Below are 22040 nucleotides of genomic sequence, written 5' to 3' on the forward strand. Positions count from 1 at the left end.
TCAGGTCATGATCCCAGTGTGGGTCCTGGGATTGAGCCCCACATTGGGATCTCTGCTCAGCAGGGAGCCTGCTTCCCCCCATCCCCTCTGCCTGCCTCTCTTCCTACTTGTGATTTCTGTCTGTCAAATAAATAAATAAATAAATAAAATCTTTTTAAAAATTTAAAAATAAAAATAAAATGACCTGAACTTACTTAGCAAAAAAGGGTGTGCGTAGTAGACCACATGGGTATGAGTAGATAAATTTCCATTTACCAAACGCTTACAATGCACATTGTCCCATTGGCTCTTCACCACAGTCCTGGATGGAAGGTGAGGTTTTCAAAATCCCCATTAAGGGAAAACTGACACTCTGCTCAAGGGACTTGTAGTGGCCTGTGGCTAATGAGTGTAGAGTTTAGCTCTTAAAACCTAGATTACTTATTCCAAATTTACTACACCTTCCTCTTCATTAAGTGTAAAAGGTTTGTTCTTTGTGTATGTGTGAGTGTCGGGTTGTACTTCGATGCACATACTGAAGCAGGACTTTCTAAAACACGGAGTTTCCATATAAAATGACTGGCCTAAGACATGAAGGCTGTCTTGGCTGTGGTGCGAAGCAGCTGTGCATGTCTCTGAGGGAGGTCTTCCCATCTGTCTGGGGCTGTCTTTTCTTCTATAAAAATGGTGGAATGAATACATGACCTGTCTCTACAGGACAGGATAGTTGGACACAGTAGATCTCAGAGGGTTCATGAATATAAAATATAATCATTGCTTTTTTTTTTTTAAGATTTTATTTATTTATTTGACAGACAGAGATAACAAGGAGGCAGAGAGGCAGGCAGAGAGAGAGGGAAGCAGGATCCCTGCTGAGCAGAGAATTTCATGTGGGGCTTGATTCCAGGACCCTGAGATAATGACCTGAGCTGAAGGCAGAGGCTTTAACCCACTGAGCCACCCTAGGCGCCCCATAATCATCGATTTAAAGCCTGTCATCAAGAGCTATTTATTGAAAATATTTATATTTAATTTACATAGGTAGGCGATAGGGGTTGTTAGTAAAATTGCAGGTGAATATCCTTGACTGTTACCCATCGCTGTATTTTTTGAACTTCTCATCTGTCTCCTAATATGTGCAAGAAACGTCCTCAGTTTAATGCAAAATACAAGACAGGCAGGTGTTGGGCACTCCTGCAATGTCAATTCTGTGTAATCTTTTATTGTTGTGTACTGTAAACTGCGTACCGGACTAGAGCAATGTTTATACAAAAAAACAAAAAACAAAACAAAACAAAAAAACAAAAAAAAACCCCAAAACACAGCTGCCTTGATCTTGAAAGCATTCCAATTATTTAAGAGCACTTTAGCTTTTTATTTTTTAATTTGTGGCTAAACATTTGTCAGAGTTTTTTGTTTGTTTGTTTGTTTTGTGTTTTTTGTGTGTGTGTGTATGTGTGTGTGGCTCTTTTGTGGTTAAGGTCCAGCATCTCGTAGTTGTTTTTGAAGAACATCTTGTGACGGGAAAGATTTCTGCCATATAATTCGGGAAAGGACAGCTATAATAAAGTCTATTAAAAAAATCTGAACCTGACTAAAAGAGGAGTTGATGGTGCGTTGCTACTAAACATATTAATACAAAGGTGCCTTTTAGAGATTTGCTTATTTATTTGACAGACAGAGATCACAAGTAGGCAGAGAGTCAGGCAGAGAGAGGAAGGGAAACAGGCTCCCTGCTGAGCAGGGAGCCAGACTTGGGGCTTGATCCCAGGACTCTGAGATCATGACCTAAGCTGAAGGCAGAGGCTTTAACCCACTGAGCCACCCAGGCGCCCCCAAAGATGCCTTTTAAAGGAGGATTTTCAGTTTATACATTCTTTAATAGGATATTTGTTATTCTTTCTGCTTTGGCTAATTAGCAACAAAGCTTGAGGATCTGGTAGCAGTGGTATTTTATTTCATTAGAATATTGAAAAGTATTAGAGTAAGTAGTTGATCTAAAATGCAATGAATTGAATGAGTATAAAATAAATGCTTAAGACAAACGTAGAGAAACATTGATAGAGACCTTACTATGCACCAGGCTCCGTGCTAACTCCTTACGTATTTTGTCCCACTTAAGACTCAGTGACCCCTGTGCAATTGGTACTATTGTATTTCTATATTACAGTCAAGGCTGAAGTTAAGGGACTTGCCCTAAGTAATAGCCCCAGGGAATGGCAGAGCTGGGCTTTGGATTCGGTCAGTTGGACTCCAGAGCCAGTGCTTTCAGTCCCCTGCCAGCTGCACATCCAGTCTGCGGTCCACAGTGGTAAAAAAGGATGGAGGTCCACATGTATCCATAAGGCATATGCTGCAAGGCACATTGTTCTCCCTCCAAGTACTATCGGTAAGTGGTAAAACAAGGTGGAGGACAGTGTTTACTTATGCTTCATCTGTCCTTTTAAAAAAAATTATATGTATCTCTATATATTTTCTTTGAAAGGTCTTTAAGGTCACCTTCAGGGAATAGTCTGGGACCCTGGGGGACTCGGGTAACGGTGAGATTTGGGTCTTTTGAATTACTAATACTGTGCACAGATACTATTTTAAAATCCAGTTAAATATGACACTGTTAAAAACTAGTGAAAAAAGTAACATATCCTAGGTGTTCATATATTTAAAATCTTCACTTTGGAGACATCATATCTATCTGCTTACTTTAAAGCATGAGATACGGAACATTAACGCTGCACACGAGAATGTGCTGATCCAGGAAACTTGGATTCTGGGCCTGATTATGCCACTCATCAGCTCTGGAGAAGTTACTCATTCATCATCATCAGGCTTCAATTTTCTAAGCTGTAAAATGAGGAGAGAACAAGCTGTCTTCCGACTTGAAAAACCAGTAATTCCAAAATAAGTCATAAAGAAGCACTTTTTAAAAAACATTAGGTTCCTGCATAAAACGAAGCGGGCTCATGAGAAGAGTGCCATCTTGGCTGTCACTGGGCGAAAAGCACGTGTCTCCTCTGAGCGGTGCCTGTTGGTGGGGGCGTGCTGGAATTGCCGTGAAAGTGACCCAGAACAGACGGACTGATCCTTGATGCGAAACCAGGATCCCGGCTGTTGTGAGCAGTGGGCCGATGGTTCTCAGTTCATGAATACAGTGTGTCGAAGTCAAACAGAAGCTGAATTCAAGACTAATTACCAACCTGTTTCAATGACTCTTTTGTTACTGATTTGTAGAGATCTATCAAGCATAGGTTCTTCAGAATTTTCTATCATTCTGGACTCCGTGAATGATAATAGAAGTTGGCAAACTTACTCTGTAAAGAGCCAAATAGTAAAAATTGTATGCGTGGGCCATATGTTCTCTGTCACAGTAACTCAACTCTGCTGTCACAGAAGCAGCAGTAGATAGTACATAAATGAATGGCTATGGCTGGCCTCCAGTAAAACTTTATTTACAAAAACAGGCACTGGGCCATATTTAGCCCATGGTTCCTAGTTTGCTGGACCCCGAGTTGTGATAAATGCCTCCCTTAGTTTTCTCTTTTCACTGCAATCCTGAGATAAGTTACCCGATGGCCTCCCCTCTCTAATTCCTGAATGTGGGAATAAACGCTTCCCTTTTGCAGCTTCCTGCCTTCCATTATTCCTTTCTGAATAACTTAGTTCGCAAATGCAACATTCCACTACATCGCCCTGATGCCAGCCCTATTTTCCTTTTACAGATTGCCTTCCTTGTTTCTTTTCGCTCGGAACTAGTTCCTCAAGACAGGGAGTTAGAGTTTTGTTTTTTGGGTTTTTTTTTTTTTTTTTAACATTCCTTTGCTTATATTACCATTTTTACGTGATTTCAACCTTGACCCCCAAGATGTTTTGCTCACATATCTTCTGTACCCAGGGAATTGTGGTAAGCCTTATTTAGAGTCTTTAAGCCATGATTGGTTAACTTCTCACTAACCATTCTCTTCCCTTTCTGAAGTGAAGATCGCCCACATTTAACAAGCCACTCTCAATGAGCCAAAGGGGTCTGGAGGTGGAATTAGTCTTGGCAAATTATTTGCAAAGACAGATGTTGGTCTCTGAACTTAATGCATTCCTGGAGAGACCCCTGCCTTGGCCAGGAGAATTGGGAACAGGCCTTGTCTGTGGTAATAATAGCTGGCTCCAGTCCTAGACAGTTCCCTCCCGACCGCCATCCCGTTCATATCCGTGTCCTTTCCCTTGGTGCACCTTCCCGTCTGCATCCCTTCTTTCTCAGCATTCCTCAGTTCTAAAACTTCACCTGCTATGGACAAACTTGATGTTGGCAAAGCTCTCCACTTGTATGCATGAAGGCTCATCGATTACTGCGATTTACTACACGCTTTAAATTCACTGCTTTTCCTATTCAGCAATTTAGCCGTGGCCCCGGATAAAGGTGATTTGTGTGATCCGTCTTGCTTTATGCCTCACTTGACATTCTGCCTTTTTCATGACAGGTTGCTGAATGCTATAAAGCCAGGACTTGTTAAAAAGATCAATAGATTGCCTACCCCCATTGCGGGATTGGTGAGTATCCAGAATTGAGATTTATTTTCCAATATTCCTTAGCTCTAACCTAAGGGTCATGACAATGCCATTTATTACAGTTCTCCCCTGCAATATATGTTACACTTGAATGAGGATACATTGAATCCATTAAACTGAGAGGTCACTTAAAAATGAAAGATCACAGTTATGCCTAAATGGCAACTTAATCTTTGTTTGTATCCTTCCCATGAGTGATAAGGACCATCATTCTTAAAGAGGTGAATTTGTTTTGGGGTGAGAGGCTGATAATTAGGTTGACCCCAGGGGGAAGAATGTGATTGTAATTATGGTTTTCTCATTTCATTTTTTACTGCATTCCCCTGGAAGGAAGGGGAGGGGGGGAGGTAGAGAAAGAGAATTTCATGATTTACAAGCAGGACTTCCATCATAAATTGCTGGTTTTGGCCTTAAAATCTACTTGTGCTTAAATACCACATTTGGAGACCAAATCTCTTCTAAAGACATAATGGGTGCTCAGGTGGTCCTTATGTCATCGGGAGACTTGTCTCAGAAAAGCCCTTGCCCTCCTGAACCTATCCGTTTAGACAGACAAAACGCATGGGGTCACATGTGGTCAGAAGCTGAAGTTTTTAATGCATTGATATATAATTCCTGGCGACTCATGTTAATTATTTAGTTGATGTTGCCTTTTTGGTGAAAAGGGGGAAAGTGGAAGATCAAGAAGACAAATATAGCTTAGTTCCGGAAGGACCGTGCACACATACACGTGCGCACAAAATGCTAAGGATGTGTGTGGCCCAGTAAGGACTCACTGACTGTTTCCAGTGTGACCGTCTTCTCTGCATGTGGTTTGGCAGAAAACAATTAGAAAAATGTCAAGAATTTAGGCAGGCTCCTACACAGACCTTACTGAGGGTTGTCAGAAAGTTTCTTTGCCATATCAGGATGACTAATTAAAATTAGAGGTACCTCCTTTCCCCCACAAAAAGAGATTGTGTTTGTGAACCATAAGGGTTTTGGTAATAAGGTTTGTGGTTTCAGCAAGTTGAACGAAGTGGATTTTTTTTTTTTTTAATCATAAGAATTGATATTTCTGTGAATGCATTTTATTTCCCATACTGGTCAGTAGGTAAGCTGGTAATTACTCCTTAAAAAATCTTTCTAATGTCGTTTGTTGGAATCATGTAGCCAGGTAAGTTAACAGATGGATAGACAGTAGATAAATCTGGAAGGAATGGATTTGAATATTTTATAAAATAATCTCTATATCTGTATTATGTATTACATATAGTAATGTGTGTATATATTATTTTAGAATTTTTATGAAGTCCATTTCTTCCAAATGTTAAGGTCACAGTCTTAATAATGCTGACAAATATCTGTTTGGCCTCAAGCCTGTGGCATTTCCTGACCTTGGAACTCTGGGATTTTATGTTATAGGAATAAAATGCACAGCATGAAGTCAAGGGAGTAAAATCCATAGAAACCAAAGCAATAGCCCAGAGTCCAGAAAAGGAGAAAAGGGTTTTGAAACTTTAATTCAAATATGAATCATAAATAATTCTAGCAAAATTACAGGTTTAGGACATGTGCGTTGATCTTTATAGCATTTCTTATCATGGATCAAATGTTAACTCTTCACATATTGCCTCCACTTTAAAGCAGGCAGGAATTTGATTAAAAAAAACAAGGGTTTTCTGGTTGCTTTCCTCCCACTGCTGTCCTTGACTTTTATTTCTCCTCTTCTCCTTTCCGTTTGAGTTTCCTTTCCGCTTTGTCCTTTCCATCATTTTTCCTCTTTCTTGCCCTTTTCTGAATAACACTTCCTCACTTATCTTCATTCTTTATCACCTATATCTTTTTTTTTTTTTTTTTTTTACCAGTTTGTTATTGTGGTTGTTTGTAATAAGAAATATATAGCACAGAGCTCCTAAAACCCTTGGAATTTCTTAAGCAGTAAGAGCCACAGGGACATCTTTGTAGTACTATTTGGTCTTTGGTCATTGGTTCTTGAAATAACGCTAGTCCTATAAAGTTTGAAGGAGTGTCTTGTTATTCACAACCTTTGAACCACACCTGACTTTATGTTAATGAGGTAGGTGACTTCTGGAAAGCCCCAAGGTGGGGGGTGGAGGATGGTTGCCCGGGAACCCAACCAGGTGATTGGAGGGTTGGAACTTTCAGCCCCAGCCCCAAACCTCAGTGAAGGGAGAAGGCTGGAAGTGGAGTGCAGATGCCAGTGGCCAGTGGAGCCTCCATAAAAAACCAAAAGGGCGGGGTCTGGAGAGCTTCCTGGTTGGTGAACCCAGGGAGATTTGGGGAGAGTGGCAGGCCCAGAAAGTGTGGAAGTTCTCTGCCCTTTCCCACATGTCTTGCCCTGTCACGTACTTTTCCATGTGGCTATTCATCTGTATCCTTTATAATATCCTTTATAGTAAACTGGTAAATATCAGTCCATGTTTTTCTGAGTTCTGTGAGCCACTCTAGCGAATTAACCAAGCCCAAGGAGGGGGTCATGGGAACCTCAGATTTATAGCCCATTGGTCAGAAACACAGGAGACAACTTGGCTTTGGGATTGTTACGGGAAGTGGGGAGCGGAGCAAGTCTCACGGGACTGAGCCCTTAATCTGTGGGATCTGACATGATCTCCAGGTACAGAGTGTCAGAACTGAGTTAATTGCATGATGGTGTTGGAAACACACACAGCAGAATTATCCTTAGTCCTCCTGAAAATACTTATCTAAATGTAATTAATTGCAACCCATTCATTAATGATTCCTGATACTACAAATCTGGTCAGATGTGTTTCCTCGCCTACAATTACCTTCAAAACAGCATTGCCAAAAATTCGTACAGTAGTTGGGTTCCTGGCAAGAAACAAAACTGCCACCCTTCTCTCCTCCATCCCTGCATTCTGTTAATGTTCTTCTAGGTTCTTTCTGAAGAAGACAACAGATCTGTTGTCTGATTTCTTTCTGTATGCATGTTCTTGTCTGTCTCCATGATTCCCACTTTTCATAGCACTGACCCAAATCATCATTGCTCACCACATTTTTTTCTCCTGAACTCTGGACCTCTTGTTCGGTTTACTGGACAGCTCCATCTCAATGTCCTACCAGCACCACAACGTAACATATTCAAATTAGAATTAAATGACCACTCCCACCCACTGATTTCCCAGTGCCAATAAAGGCATCACAGACCTATAGTTGCCCAAGTTCAGTTCTCAGAGAATCTGGCAGCTTTCCCCCATCTGTCTGCTTGTCTGCATCTCCGGGGCCCCTGAACAAGGCCTAGAGTAGGCCTGCTCTCTTGCCTGGATTATTATAGTCAACCCACAGTTCCTCAAACATTATTTATTCTCATGTACAGTGCCTTTGCTCATGATACCTCATGTGAATATAATGCTTTCCCCCTGGATTCTCAACACAATCCAATTTATTTATCAAGACCCAGTGAAAAACCACTTCCTTTGGGAAGCCTTTAATGTTTATGGTGCATATGACCTTTTATCATAGAATAACAGCATTTCTTAGTTTAAGAAAAATGGAATATATTAGAGAGATAAAAGATAACTTTTGAAATATGCTTTGGGGAGTAAGATTTTGAAAAACTGTTGCTAACAATTTGAAATAGAAGGTATGTAAATGGTTTAATATTTATGTTAAGACATTGTAGCTTTAAACAGTTAATTGGCCATGATCAAAGTTACCAATATGCATGGTGGGTACAAACAACGAAAGGTGTCCTGGTAATGCACTAAGAAGTCACAGCATCACCTTGATAGAATGTCCGCCAAAATATTTGGCCTGAATCCAACTCTGAGGGAATAATCAGAAAAGTCCAGTATGAGAGGACATACCATGGAGACACCTTCCCTCCCCAAAAGGCTAGAAGTATGGTTACAGATGAAAGGTGACTAAGGTGACATGCCAAAAGACACGTGATCCTTGATTGAGAAGGAGCACCTGTGAAAGACATTTTTGGGACAACTGGAGGAATTTGATGTAGATCGAAGATTAGATAATAGTATTTTCTCAGTCTTGAACTTCCTGCATCTGAGAACTATATTGTCAAAGACTGTTCAGCAAATAGAATTCTGTGTCTGCAGTGTATAATTTTCTATACACAAACACTGGAGAGAGCGAGAGAGAGAGAGACCGAAAGGAAGGAAGAGAGGGAGGAAAATGTGGCAAAATGTTGGCTCTAGAGAAAGGGTCTACAGTTTTCATGGTTCTGTTCTTGCAACTTTTCTGTAGGCTTAAAAATTTGCCATATAAAGAGTTGGAAATTAAAAGACATTACTTCTCTTTTCTTGAGGGGCTGGGGTGGGCAACCTTGAGTAAGCAGTAGATTTGACCATCTTGGGTCAGCAGAGATGAAGTCTTATTTATTTATTTATTTATTTATTTATTTATTTATTTATTTGACAGAGAGAGAGAAAGAGAGAGAGGGAAGCAGGCTCCCTGCTGAGCAGAGAGCCTCATGCAGGGCTCAATCCAAGGACCCTGAGATCAGGACCCGAGCCGAAGGCAGTGGCTTAACCCACTGAGCCACCCAGGCGCCCCTGAGATGGCAGACTTTTATGTGAGCACATTTTTCACATGACATTTTCTTCCTCTTTTATTTGTGACAGTCAGGAAAGAGCAGACAGCTGCTCAGGTGTTACCCACAGACCTCTAGTCTGGTTTGAACTCTTGTCAGGGGGTTGACAGGTCCTTGACCATCTAGCGATCAAAAAGTCCTCAGTAGCAGGGGCCACAGAGACCTAAGAAGCGTGGCCAGGAGGGTGTTCATGCCTGGAACCCATGCCTGTGTGTCTTAATGGCCTGGTGCTGAGAAGAATCCATTAAGATGGCCCAGCTGCTTGACTTGAAGATAAATAGAAAAGTGTGTTTTCACAGAGCAACCCCAAATTATAAACACGTGTAGATTTACAAAGGCATGAATAGGTGTAGTTCAGCCCCTGAGTTGAGCTGTGGTTGCAAAGAATTCAGGGGTGAAGGTGTTAAAACAAAGTAGTTGAAAATGATTTCCTGGCAAGGATGCAAAGACCCTGGATCCGGGTCTGGGTTTCTTCTGTAAGGATTGCTGACATACGCAGCCGCGTGGTGACCGCCTGCAGATGCTCGCATTCTTTTTTAGGTGTTGGTGATACAGTGAGCTGTTGCCAGAGACAAAGACCTCAAATTTAGGTCTTGGCATACCAAAGACGTTGAAAAATGCTGCCCTTTAATCTGCCAGTGTGTCAGGATTGCACAATCAAGCTACATCCCAAAATGTAATTTAATGGTCATTAGAGAGTGTGCGAAATTCTCTTTCATCCCAGAAACAGACTATGTGGAAGAGACACAAATGTATGAAATCCTTGCTAACAATAGGAACTTAGGGATGAAGCTTTCTCTTGCACAGATTTTAATTGCAACGGCCATTGTGTGTGTGTGTGTGTGTGTGTGTGTGTGCATGCGCGCGCACATGCGCATGTATGAAGTGTAATGGGGAAGAGATGATATTTGGGGATTCTGTCCTCGGGCGCGGAAACTTTGTAGAGCTATCATGAAATATTTGCCTGATCTTGCCTGTGAATCCATGAGGATGAAAGCGATTTGTGAAAAAGGGAATTTTACAGGGGCACCTGGATGGCTCAGTGGGTTAAAGCCTCTGCCTTCGGCTCAGGTCATGATCCCAGGGTCCTGGGATCGAGCCCCGCGTCGGGCTCTCTGCTCAGCGGGGAGCCTGCTTCCTCCTCTCTCTCTCTGCCTGCCTCTCTGCCTACTTGTGATCTGTCAAAGAAATAAATAAATTTTTAAAAATCTTTTTTTTAAAAAAGCAGAATTTTACAGCTGGAGGGGCATCTTAGAGATATTTGGGTTACAGATGAGGACATGTGGGTCTATAAAGGGGAACTCTGCCCAAGATCACACAAAGAATAAATGCGGAGATGGGTCCAGAGCCCAGGTCACCCTCCTCCTTGGTTGTCTTTCTCATAAATGCTTCCAGTTGAAAATGGGATACATGTAAATGACAGATTATTTCCCCTCTGTGGGAAAGAAGGGAAAGCAAAGACTTGCTTTTTTAGTTCATCTCTCTCCTGCCCCTGCCATCTTTTGGCCACTACCTTCTAAGTATCTTCCCAAGCTCTGTGAAAGGCTTTAACTTCTTGGAGCAACTCTTTGCCTCATGAATGCTAGAGATCTGACTCTAGCTGAAGTTCAGTAAGGTTTAGCAGATACGGAACTGGTAGAATTATCCTACCATTTAGTTAGCCTAACCCACTCAAAAACTTATTTTTTAGAAAAAAGATGTATTTTTCCTTAATCCAAAGATAAGATTGCAAATATACTTAGAGCTGAGCTTCCTGAAATGGATTAAAAAATGTAAGTTTCCATAAACTCTGTGGACTTTAGGAAGCTTTCAAAGGGTATCTGCTTTATTTTACGAAACTGATAGCAGACGGGTTGGTGTTTCATCATCTGAGGGAGGTCAGAGCAGGGGAAGAGATGAAAAGGCTGTAGAGATTTCCATATTATGAGAAGCTTAAAAAATATTGATCTGGACAAAAAGTAAACACACAAAGCTGTTGAAAACTGAGTAGCAGTTGTGAAAAGCCCTTACACAAACGTCATCATTTTAGGAAGATGACAACACCATAGATGTGAGGCCCAAGGACTGGTTTCCTGCAAATCCTACCTGCAGCTTAGCTCCTGTGTGCCTTAGCTCATCTCCAGCAATGTCCGATGTTTTAGGTTTTTATTCTACAACTGCCTTTAGAATTTTTTGAGCATTTCCCATTTGGCTTATAGGTGTCCTCAGAAGAAGCCAGTCCAAGTTCTCTTCTCAGCCTCTGTTTCTCTTCCACTTGAAGTTACGGTTTGAGGCCAGGAGGGAGGCAGAGCATGCAAAGAGGGGTGCCAGGGGTGTAAATGACCATAATAATAAACATCATAGAGTAAATGCCTAGCACGGACAGTGCTGGATTATCCGTAGTCTTTACAATTTCCCTGCAATATAGTTATTGCTCTATCCTTACATATCTCAGGAAACAAAGGTGCAAAGGCGTAAGTTACCAGCTTTCCAGTAAACAAGAGGCAGAATTGAGATTTGGACCCTGGTTTGCCCAACTTCAGAGACTGTGCCCTTTCTGCTATGTTACACTATGTCCTTTAGGCCTTTTACTATGTCACTGGACCTCAACACTCCTGAATATCTATTTCCAGAAGTGTCAACCTCTAAGGAGGTCTCATATGTTTTGAGAAGACAACCTCTCATCCGTCTCACTTAAGGTTTATTAACTTTGCCAAATTGAGGTGGTGGCCTGTTTTGAATGGGTAAAATTTAAAATCAGTCTCCATGCGGCCACACCTCAAGCCCCACAGTCCATGGGGCACTCGTTCAACAAATGATAAAATAATAGATTAGAAATCTTTACTGAAGTCTTAAAAAAAAATGTTAGGAGTGGTTCCATTTATAATGTGCAGCAGAACTTTCTAAAATGCCCTCCTCTCTTTCTGTTAGAGCTTCTCTCTTGACACATACATATACACACGCACAAATCTTACTCTTGTCAGCTCACTTCAAATCTCTCCCCATCTCCAACTTCCTAAAATCGTGCAGACTCACACTGGACTCGGTCTCATCTGTCTTGCTTCTGATCCTTTTCTCTGTCTCTGCTCACCCTCAGCCTTTTCTAGTGCAAAGCAGTCCGCTACACTCAGCTCCTTTCAATTCCCCCTTCACACATGGTTCTGATTCTGGGTAACAAAGACTCGGGAGGTAGGCGACACAGAATTCTCCTTCACGGCCAGGGGAGGGGAAGAGACTTGGAACCCTCCCTCTCGGTGTGTTTTCCCGCCTTCCTCTGGTCTTTGCGGTAGTGGCGTGGTCATGATGAGGGGTCTCCAGAGGTGGTCTTGCTTGTCTTTGAGGGACAAGTGAAAACTGGCAGCTGAGAGATGTTCTGTGTGCAGGAGGTATTTTCACAGAAAGAAATGAATAGACTTCGTGAAGAATCTCAGCCAAAATTGAGTTTAATGACACACTTTCCTTTATCCTCATCCCTGGCACGGTGAGAGAAACCTCGGTCGTGTTCTCATACCACACACAGAAGGAATGCTCAATTCGCTCCTTTTGAGTATGGTGCCAAGGCCGGGCAGAGGTAGGGATGGTGGTTAGCATTTTAGTAGGTTTGGACACAACTGAGCAAAGACTGCAGGAAAAAACAACAACAAAACATGCAAAGTCTTTGGTGCTTGATCCTGCCTTCAGTCAAATGGTAGAATGTGAACCTAGGTGGTGCTCAGTTCATTTGATGCCCCCCAAGTCAGTATGGCTTGTGTGCTGCTAGTTCTAACAGCTTTCACCAGTAGCTTCTAAGAGTACTGATGGTCTCCTGTCCATTATCTTCTCGAATAACTTTCTCTGGCTGCCCACTGCATCTGGAGTACAATACAAATACCTCAGAAAGGCATTTAAGGCTTTCCCTGAGCTAAGGTGACATTCTAGTTTTATTTCCCACTGAATATATTGCTCTTGGGAACCAGGACTACAGGTAATTGGCGAACTAAACCAAAAGACTTGACCACATAGTGAATACCAGGTAAAAGTGTGACCATTGATGAGAGCCATTCTCCAGTGAGTTGGACAGAATGAAAGAATTCTGATGCCTACTGATGTGATTGGATCAGACCAATAAGTTGGCTCCCTTGAACATCTGTTTGGAGCACTTGGGAAGACTGAATGGAGGGTTGTTCTTTCTTTCTTTCTTCTTCCCATTCATCCTGTGATTATCTACCTTCTGATTTTTTTATTCAGTGACTGTATAATTATCCATTACTGTGTAACAGATTACCCCAAGACTTAGTGACTTAAAACAAGATTTATTGTCTCATACTTCCTGTGGGTCAAGACTCTGGGCATGGGTTAGCTGGGTCCCTGGTTTAGCGTCTCTCAGAAGGTGACAATCAAGGAGCTGGCCGATGTCATGTCAGGACTTGACAAGGGAAGGATCTGCTTCTAAGCTCACTCACGCGGGTATTGGCAGGATTCAGTTCCTTGTAGGATGTTGGCCAAAGCCGTCTTCTGTCCCTTGCCATGTGGGCCTATTCACATAAAACATCTTATAATATGGCAGCTCATTTCACCAGAGTGAGCCAGCAAGAAGAACCAGAAAGAGAGAGAGAGAACAAAGAAGATGGAAGTTACAGTCCTTTTTAACCTTATCTTAAAAATAACGTTTCATCCCCTCTGCCATATTGTCTTAATTAAAAGCAAGTCGCAAAAATAAGATAAAACAAAAGCAAGTCCCTAGTCAGCCCACGCTCCAGGGCAGATCGCACAAGGACCTATAGGGTGACCAGGAGGAAGGGTTCCTGGGAGCTCTTCAGAAGCTGCCTGCCACAGTGAGTGAAATGGTTATGTTAATCTATTTAGAAATCAGGCCAAAGATTGCTTATTTTCCTGAAAATGCATCTCTTATAGGACTTTAAAGATAACGCAGTTTTCCTTGGACCTCCTCTCTTGCATGATACTTCAGCTCTGTCTTCCAGCTTCCCTCTGCCCAGATACACTAAAGAGAGATGACATGTTCTCTCTTGCTTCCCAACTGAAAACCTACTTGTGACTCAAGACATAATTCCTGCCTTTCAGGAGGTCACGTTTTCCTTGGACCTCCTCTCTAAGAGACAAATATATACATACAGTCTAATAAAGATAGAACTTGAAATGTTAATGAAATAGAATATGCAGGGAGGGACAAGAAAAAAAATACCTATTTGAGATTAAGAACTTGGGAAGTTGTGCGATCTGTCTGAACTGGGCATCCACTAATAGTGAAGAGTAAAGAGTTGGGAGAAGCACATTCTAGCTTCCAGGGATGGAAGGAGAATGGAATGAAGCCACAAGAGCCCGGGTCTTGTCTGGAAGGGCTAGTATTTGCATGTGGCTGCAGCTGGGGTCTTAGGACCCCTGAGAGAAATCAGTGCTGCAGAAAATGGACAGGGGACAGTAAGCTGAGACCAGACATGCCACCTGGAGGTGTTTGGACATGTTTTCTATGAGTAAGAGCCATTGAAAACAAAGGAATCCCATGTCCCAGACAACTGTGTGAAAAGCAGACTGTGGAAAGAGACCAGCAGCAAAAGTCAGTTAGGACACAAGTAGTCCAAGCAAGAGATGACAAGCTCCTAAATCTTGGTAGAAGCAGTGGGAGTGGAGGTGAGGAGATAGAATTTATGTTTCTATGTTTTTCCCTGAGTATAATTTGTCATCAATTACAGGACACACCGTTTTGTGAAATATGACTAATTGAAAAAACCTGCCAATTAATTTATGGCATGGCAGTAAGACACCAGTAATGGAAAGATGCGTATTTATCTCAGAGGTTTAAAAAAAAGTGTACATTATAGAACTGATAAAATTGGATAAATAATCTGAGGAAAATGACATCTACATTTTGGACTCCAAAACAACCTAGAAAATAACTATGCCATTAAAAGGAATCATGGGAGCTGGGGATGAAAAGTGGGTTCCAAGAGAAAAGATGAATTCTCTTTTGGACATTTTGCGTTGGCTCTATCTAAGAGGTATTCATTCATGTGCAGATGTCTGGCAGACTACTGGAAATGTTGGTTTGGAACTCAAGGAAAAAGTTATAAAAAAATTGGATGAGGTTAATGAATGGATTATTTTGAAGTTAAATCCTTATGCTTAAGTTTATGTGAGACAAGTTATTTCTTTTTCTAAAACCACAAGCTTTGAAGCTTTTCCCTCCCAAATTATAGTCTTATCTTTGGAGTGTGTGAGCTATGTTGGCAGAAATAGTGAGGAGGAAGGAGAGGTGTTGAAATTAGCTGGAGACCACAGGAGGAGCCATTAGCAACTGCACTTAGATAGGAAAATCTGACAGATCGTGGCTTAGGAAGATCTCCAAATAACTGACAATTAATTGAAATACGGTATCTACCAATCTCGTAGCTGCTAGCTTCTCATATTCCCCGAGACTTCCCTCTTAGTACTAGGTAAGCAGGTTAGTTTTCTAGCATCGCCATGACAGAAGATCCCTGCCTGGGGGGCCTAAAGTAACAGAAATGAACTTTCTCACAGTTCTGAAGGCTGGAAGTCTAAGATCAAGATGAGGGTAGGGTTGGTTTCTTCTGAGGCCTCTCCCCTTAGCTTTCCCACAGCCATCTTTTTATGTTGGTCTCTACTGTGTGCCTGTGCATATCTGTGCCCTAATCTCTAGATTAGAAGGTCATGGATTATATTGGGATTAGGGCCCACTCTAATGGTAATTACCTTTTTAAGTACCCTATCGCCACATGTTGTCACATTTCTGAGTTACAGGAGTTCTGACTTCAATATATAAATGGGGTGGTGAGGGGTACCTGGGTGGCTCAGTGGGTTAAAGCCTCTGCCTTTGGCTCATGTCATTATCTCAGGGTCCTGGGATCGAGCCCTGCATCGGGCTGTCTGCTCAGCGGGGAGCCTGCTTCTCCCTCTCTTTCTCTGTCTGCCTCTCTCCCTACTTGTGATCCCTGTCTGTCAAATAAATAAAATCTTTTTTTAAAAGAAATAAAATCTTATAAATAAATAAATAAATAAATAAATAAATAGGGCAGGGGGCTACACTCGTCAGCCCATAACAGTGAGTAAGCCAGCCAAGCACTTTACTCATATGTGTTATGAATGCCTAGACCAGCTAGCTAAAATCTTCTTCGTGCACCAGAAATTATTTTTCCAAGCTTGTTTCCATAATTATTTTGTGTCTGTGTCGAGGTGGAGGGTTAAATATAGCAGTGTTATAAAACTTTTTTTCGAGTTTTTTTTCCCCTTCCTGTCCCTGGCGGGGGGGTTGGGGAAAACCAAAAAACCATTCTTTGAAGAAAGCAACCACTTGTTCTCTCTTATCTTTCATTGGACGGCGTTCAGTAGTTTGTGACATGACATCAGTTCCTCACTCTTTTCCCCTCAGGAACAGACCTTCAGTTAGGAACTGTGAGGAAAAAATATATATAATAGCAGGAAATACATATTTTAGCCTAAGTTTTATTTCTGTTTTTTGGAACCAAGTTTTAGCTTGTACTCTGAAGCTGGAGTTGTAGGGGTTCTGTTGCTTGACAACAGAAGAAATTTCACCTCATCTCTGCAAGCATTGTATGAAAGGGTCAAACCATGCTAGGCTCAACCAGTACTTCTCTTATAATGTGCCATAATCTGAGATTGTTTTTGTAGGAAGTTTGTCTTGGCAAACATTTCAAAAGAACTTGCTAGACACCTCTCTTGTAATTAGCTGGTTTCCTGCTAGAATCTTGGGTCTCCCCTTGTCTCAGTGGGTATGAAAATTAGCTTCCCTCTGTGTCATTCTCTCCCCAATATAAAGTATTATATTTCTGAGTCAATTGGTTGATATTTATCACTTGTTGATAAATTAATTGTTGATTTATTAATTGTTGCTATTTAACTTTGTTTGGTTTCAAGTTTTTGTTGGACTTAAATATGTTCTGCACTTATTTAAAAAAATAAAAGGATGACTGATAGGGTTTTATGGGAATGGTACTTCCCCTCTGTGATCCTCCTCCCTGAAACCCATCACCTTTGTCTGACCGGGAGAAAAATATCAGACAAACCCAGAATGAAGTACAAAATATCTGACCGGGGATGACTCCTGTCAAGGCCATCAAAAAAACGGGAAAAATCCAGAGGAACTTAAGGAGATAGGATAAGTGAAAATAATGCGGTGTCCTGGATGGGATCATGGAACAGAAAGCCCATTAGCGAAAAACGAATGAAATCCAAACAAAAACCTGGTATTTAGTGAAGAGTTGCATCCCAGTGTTTGATCATTAGCCGTCATAAATGTGTCTCACGGCCGTGTCAGATGCGGACTACAGGCTATGCCGGGACGCTCCGTACTGTCTTTGCAGTCTCCTGTAAATCCAAAAACTGTACTGAAATAAAAAGTTCCCTTAAAAACTAGAATGAAGTCAAAGATAAAACAGAGTATAATGCATGGAGACGATACGCTAGGAAAGAAACACAGAGGTTATTAATAAATATTGAACGTCAGCCGAACATTTGATGTATCAGTACTAATAGTTGGCAGGTTACGGGGCGGCAGTTGGCGCATCAATCTAATAAGCTTTTATGAATGATGAATTGGTTGTAGACACTGTATTTTATAGCATTCGAAAATTCCAAATGGTAAATCCACACGCGAGGTTTCTGTTCACGTATTTCAGGATCCCCGTTTTTAGACTCTTGCACGAAGAAATATTTCATGTCCTTGAGGGAGGTTTAATAAAAAGCAACAGGTGGGAAATGGGTTTTGCAGTAGCTTGAACGGTCATAACCATAAATACTAGTATCTCGGAATCATACCGGCGGAGCACTGTAAACACATTAATCATCCAACAGTGCAGAAATTCTAACCTCAGATGTCATCTCGACTTCAGGCACAAAGATTCAATGCCTACATTTAAATTCAAAGCACTGAATGGATATGATGAGTCTTTATTTTCATGGGGAATTCATGGAGTGAGTTTACCAGTTTCCTCATTTATACAGTGCATTTGATAAGCCTCCTCTCCATACCGTGGGATTGAATGAGACGATGTACATAAAATGCCTAATATGAAAAAAACCCGCCTAATATGGTTTGGATGGTACATAGTATATTTCCAATAGACTTGTATCTGTGCTTATTATTTATTATACTCACGATGATTGCAAAGGCTTTAGGATTTCAGAAAGGGAATCAGAAAGGCAGTGACTTGAGTTGGGGTGGGGGGGCAGTCACATAGCTACTTTGTTTTCGAGGTAGAACTTGAACTCTCATCCCTCAGGTCCTCTTGCTTGGGCACCTTTCCCACAGCCACATTGACCGATGGCATCAGGTGCCTACAGGGCACTAGCAGCTGTCGAAAAATTCTCCAGCAGAATTGCATTCGGACCTCTGCCTCTCTTGGGGATTCTGTTCCCCTTCCTCAGAGGGAGCAGAATTCTCCGCCTCCCTCCCCAATAGGTGTGGCAATCACGCTCTCTTCCAGTAAGTTCCCTTTCACTTCATCAGCATTTCAGGCTGCGGCAGCCTGCTCCTGGGCAGAGCTGGGTTTGCTGTGCTGGGGACAGGCTGGGGAGAGAGAATGTGAGGAAGGTTGCAGCTGCTGTGTCCTGAGCACCACGAAGAGATGCCCCACCCATCTCCTGGTGTGGGCACGCTGGAGTTTAACGCAGAGCAGGAGCACATGGCAGGGTAAGTAAGACCCATCACCTATATGTGTTTACGGGTGTCCATGAGGGAAGGAAAGAAGCTATTTAGAGGTTAACACTTGGTTTAAAAAAAAAACAAGAAGTTCCTTTTATACACTTGCGGTGTGGCTAAAATACGATCACAGTTCCTTTCCTCTGGAGTTCACCTTGTCCCCTGATAATTCGTGCTACCTGTTGCTTTTAATGAAGTTTTTTCTATCCTCTAAGGAAAGCCTGTTTTTGTTTTTGTTTTTTGTTTTTCCTTTTGGGGTGTGCCATGGAAGACACATAGACATATAGTTTGGTCAAAAGAAAGAGGATTTTCAAGAATTTTGCAAATGAAAAGCAACTGTGCTACATCTTAAAGATTTATCCCAACAGCAGTCCTCTGGGCCCCCACAGCACGTGGTGTCGTCGGGAGAACACGACTGCCAACGTCTGAGGTGTGGTTTCACCTGAGCCCCCTCTCACATTCTGTTCCTCTTTCCACCCACCTCTAGGCGTTCTACAAATCTCCATTTCTTAAGATGAGGAGGGAGAGAATTGAGGAAATTGAGGAGGGGGTTTAAAGACGCAGCGAGTCTGGGCTCAGGGGCTGCTTCTCCCCATCTAGCCCTCCTGGAACCTCGTCCTTCAAAGTCAGTATTATTGCCGGCCGGGGAAGGAATGGAGGTTATTTCTGAGCAATTCTCTAATAAAATCCCTGTCGGACCTGTCTGAATGCTAACGGCTCCATGGCACTGGTTATCTAGGGGAAGGAAATTTTCCTTCGTCAAATTTATGAGGCCGGGTTGAAAACCAAGCTGAAACAGAACCTGGCGAATCCCCATGGCAAAATGATTCATCTTCGTAGAGTTGGAAAATCTATTTTTATCACCTTTATTCAGCCAACTCCTCATTTTTATTCCCTCACTGAACGGCTGCTATTTCCTTCATGCTGCTGAATAAACCAAATGCCTCGGGAGTCAGAAATCTCCCTTCGGGTCGTTCCCAGCGTCGCTGATTCAGCAGCCTCGGGGAGAAGAGGATTGTTTTGCGCTGCCTGGGTGGGTTCTGCTCACCGTGAAGGTCAGACCAGACAGAGGCCGCACGCGTCCGCAGCCTGCCTTTCATCCAGAGGTTCTGCCTCGGTGCAAGCCCCTCTGCCTCCCGCCTTTGGTGGAATGTGTGTTCGGGGTGGGGGTGGGGTCCCCCGCTACCCCAGGAGACCTCTCCGAGGGTGGGAAGAAGGGGCCAGAATATACCACTCTCTCTCTCTCTCTCTGGCTTGCCTTTTTGACCATGAAGCAGGGTCCAGCAAGGTTGCCAAGGGACTTCAAGACACCATTTTCTTCATTTCTTTAGTTCCATCCCAGGCTGTAGCATCTGGCCCCTGGCTCTTGCTAGAGTTCCACAGAAGGCTGAGAGAAGGGATAGCTGTGTTCTCTGTAAGGGATTTTAAAAAGATAAAGAGAAGGAAAAGCTTCTTCCTAAATGTCCCCGGCTAGCAGATTCTGTGTGCGTACTGTTGGCAACGGGGGAAGCAGAGGGGATGAGGACTGTGACATAGAAACAATGTTCGTGGTTGTTGGGGGGGGGGGTTGTTTGCAGCATTTGGCACATAACAGGCACTCAGTAAAGGTTTTGTTGAATGTTTGGCTGGGGTATAATTCCTCACGGCCCTCAGTTAGTCTCCTCGACAGCTGTTTTTCAAGAGGCGGTATGGTGTGGTGATTAGGAGCTGGCATTTTGGAGTCCGATGGCCGAAATTCAAATCCTGGATTTGCAGTTGAGCTGTGTGCTCCTGGGCAGGGTTGGGAAGTCCCGGAGGCCTCTGTTTCCTGGTCTGTCAAATGGGAATAATGTAGTCACTACCTTATATGCTTTTCATAGAGATTAAATTAGCTAATAGAGGTCAAGAGCCTAGAATTTTGCCTGTGATGTGGTTCCAGATACGAAGAGGAGGAAGAGCAGGAGAAGGACAGGGAACGGGAGGGGGACTGGTTATTGGGATGAATTTGGGAACTTTGGAGATTTTGACTGTGTCTTTTGGGTTCAGTAATTCCCTTAAGCCAGGATTTCAGTGATTTACAAACCACCTTTGGTACAGAGAATAACTTGAGAATAAAAGAATAAAGTGGAATATGAGGGGAAAAAAGTTACTTCTAATCTCTCAACAAATAGTTATAGAGCTCCTCCTCCATGCCAGGTACTAAACTAAACATGGGCTGTTCAGTGCTGAAACAAACACAGTCTCAAATGCTGTGGTCTACACTCTGGTGGGTATGAAGGATTCATTGGCTCAGGGAACACGGCTGCTATTTTCCTTTTTCAGTGTTAAGAAGATATGTTGACCTAAAACAATGATGCTTTCAAGCGTGGCAGCCAATAACGAGTGAGGGGTAAGGAGATAAGGAGAGTTGTATGCTTATGGAGTGATGTGCAAAGCCCATTTCTGTGGTGCGAGGTAGGTAGGAATGGGTATTGGACTGACCCATGAAACTAGAGGGGAATCCAAAGCAGTGATGTGTATAATTGATCTCTGGAACATAAAGGAACACAGATAGTGAAAGAATGACAGAACCAAAGCAGTTGTTATAATGATATGAAATAAGAGCCATTAGGCCCCAAGAGTCTTCAAGCTCAGCTTTGAAGGTAGAGATTGGAGAAGGCTGAATTCCTTCTCCCTTTCCAGCTCCCTGCCCCTCCATGGCAGGTAGGCTTCTGCTTGGTCCTTTCAGAGCCGGGAGCCTCGCATCTCTTGGAAATACAAGGATGTATGGGAGCTACTTATCTGCATCTGGCTTGGCCAGTATGTAGGACATTCTGATATTTCAGTTTGGAGAATCTTTTTTTTTGACTTTGGAGAACTTCCGCAGTGATTTGTACCAGCCCTATTAAGCCATTCACTCACTTTTTCCAGATCTGGTTTTGAGCGATGATTTTATCCTGAGATGTCTTACAGCCCAGACCTGGGAAAGTCACTTCGTGTGATCTATGGAATGGAATCATGAACAGTTTTTCATTCTACTTTCATCCTGGTGACTGGATTAATTTCTGGGATCTCTATTTTCCGTAAACAGTCATTTCTTCCCCAGCAGCCATCTCTCAAGAAACAGAGCTTATGAAGTGAGTGGGACATGGCTGTATTCAGTTCTTACTGTGTGATCCCCATGTAAGCGTTGGCAATGAGCTCCCCGGTATTTTTGTGGGTGGTGCTGGAGAATGAGTTTGGTAAACAGCCCCCTGGCTATTGTTGGCCAGATCCCTGCAAATACCATAGAGGATACAACTTGAATATTCACTGAGATTTCCC

At 42.5% G+C, this 22040-nt stretch overlaps 1 protein-coding gene across 17 annotated transcripts in view; it reads left to right on the plus strand.

The window, feature by feature from the left end:
- LIMCH1 (LIM and calponin homology domains 1) overlaps positions 1-22040 on the plus strand; it is a 326817-nt gene that overhangs the window by 150412 nt on the left and 154365 nt on the right. For all 17 annotated transcript variants that reach the window (XM_032334168.1, XM_032334160.1, XM_032334159.1 and 14 more), the window contains exon 3: positions 4449-4518. In XM_032334168.1, the coding sequence (XP_032190059.1) occupies positions 4449-4518 (70 nt within the window). The remainder of the gene's footprint in view (positions 1-4448; positions 4519-22040) is intronic.

This window comes from Mustela erminea, chromosome 2, assembly GCF_009829155.1.
Source record: "Mustela erminea isolate mMusErm1 chromosome 2, mMusErm1.Pri, whole genome shotgun sequence".
Classification (NCBI taxonomy): Eukaryota; Metazoa; Chordata; class Mammalia; order Carnivora; family Mustelidae; genus Mustela; species Mustela erminea.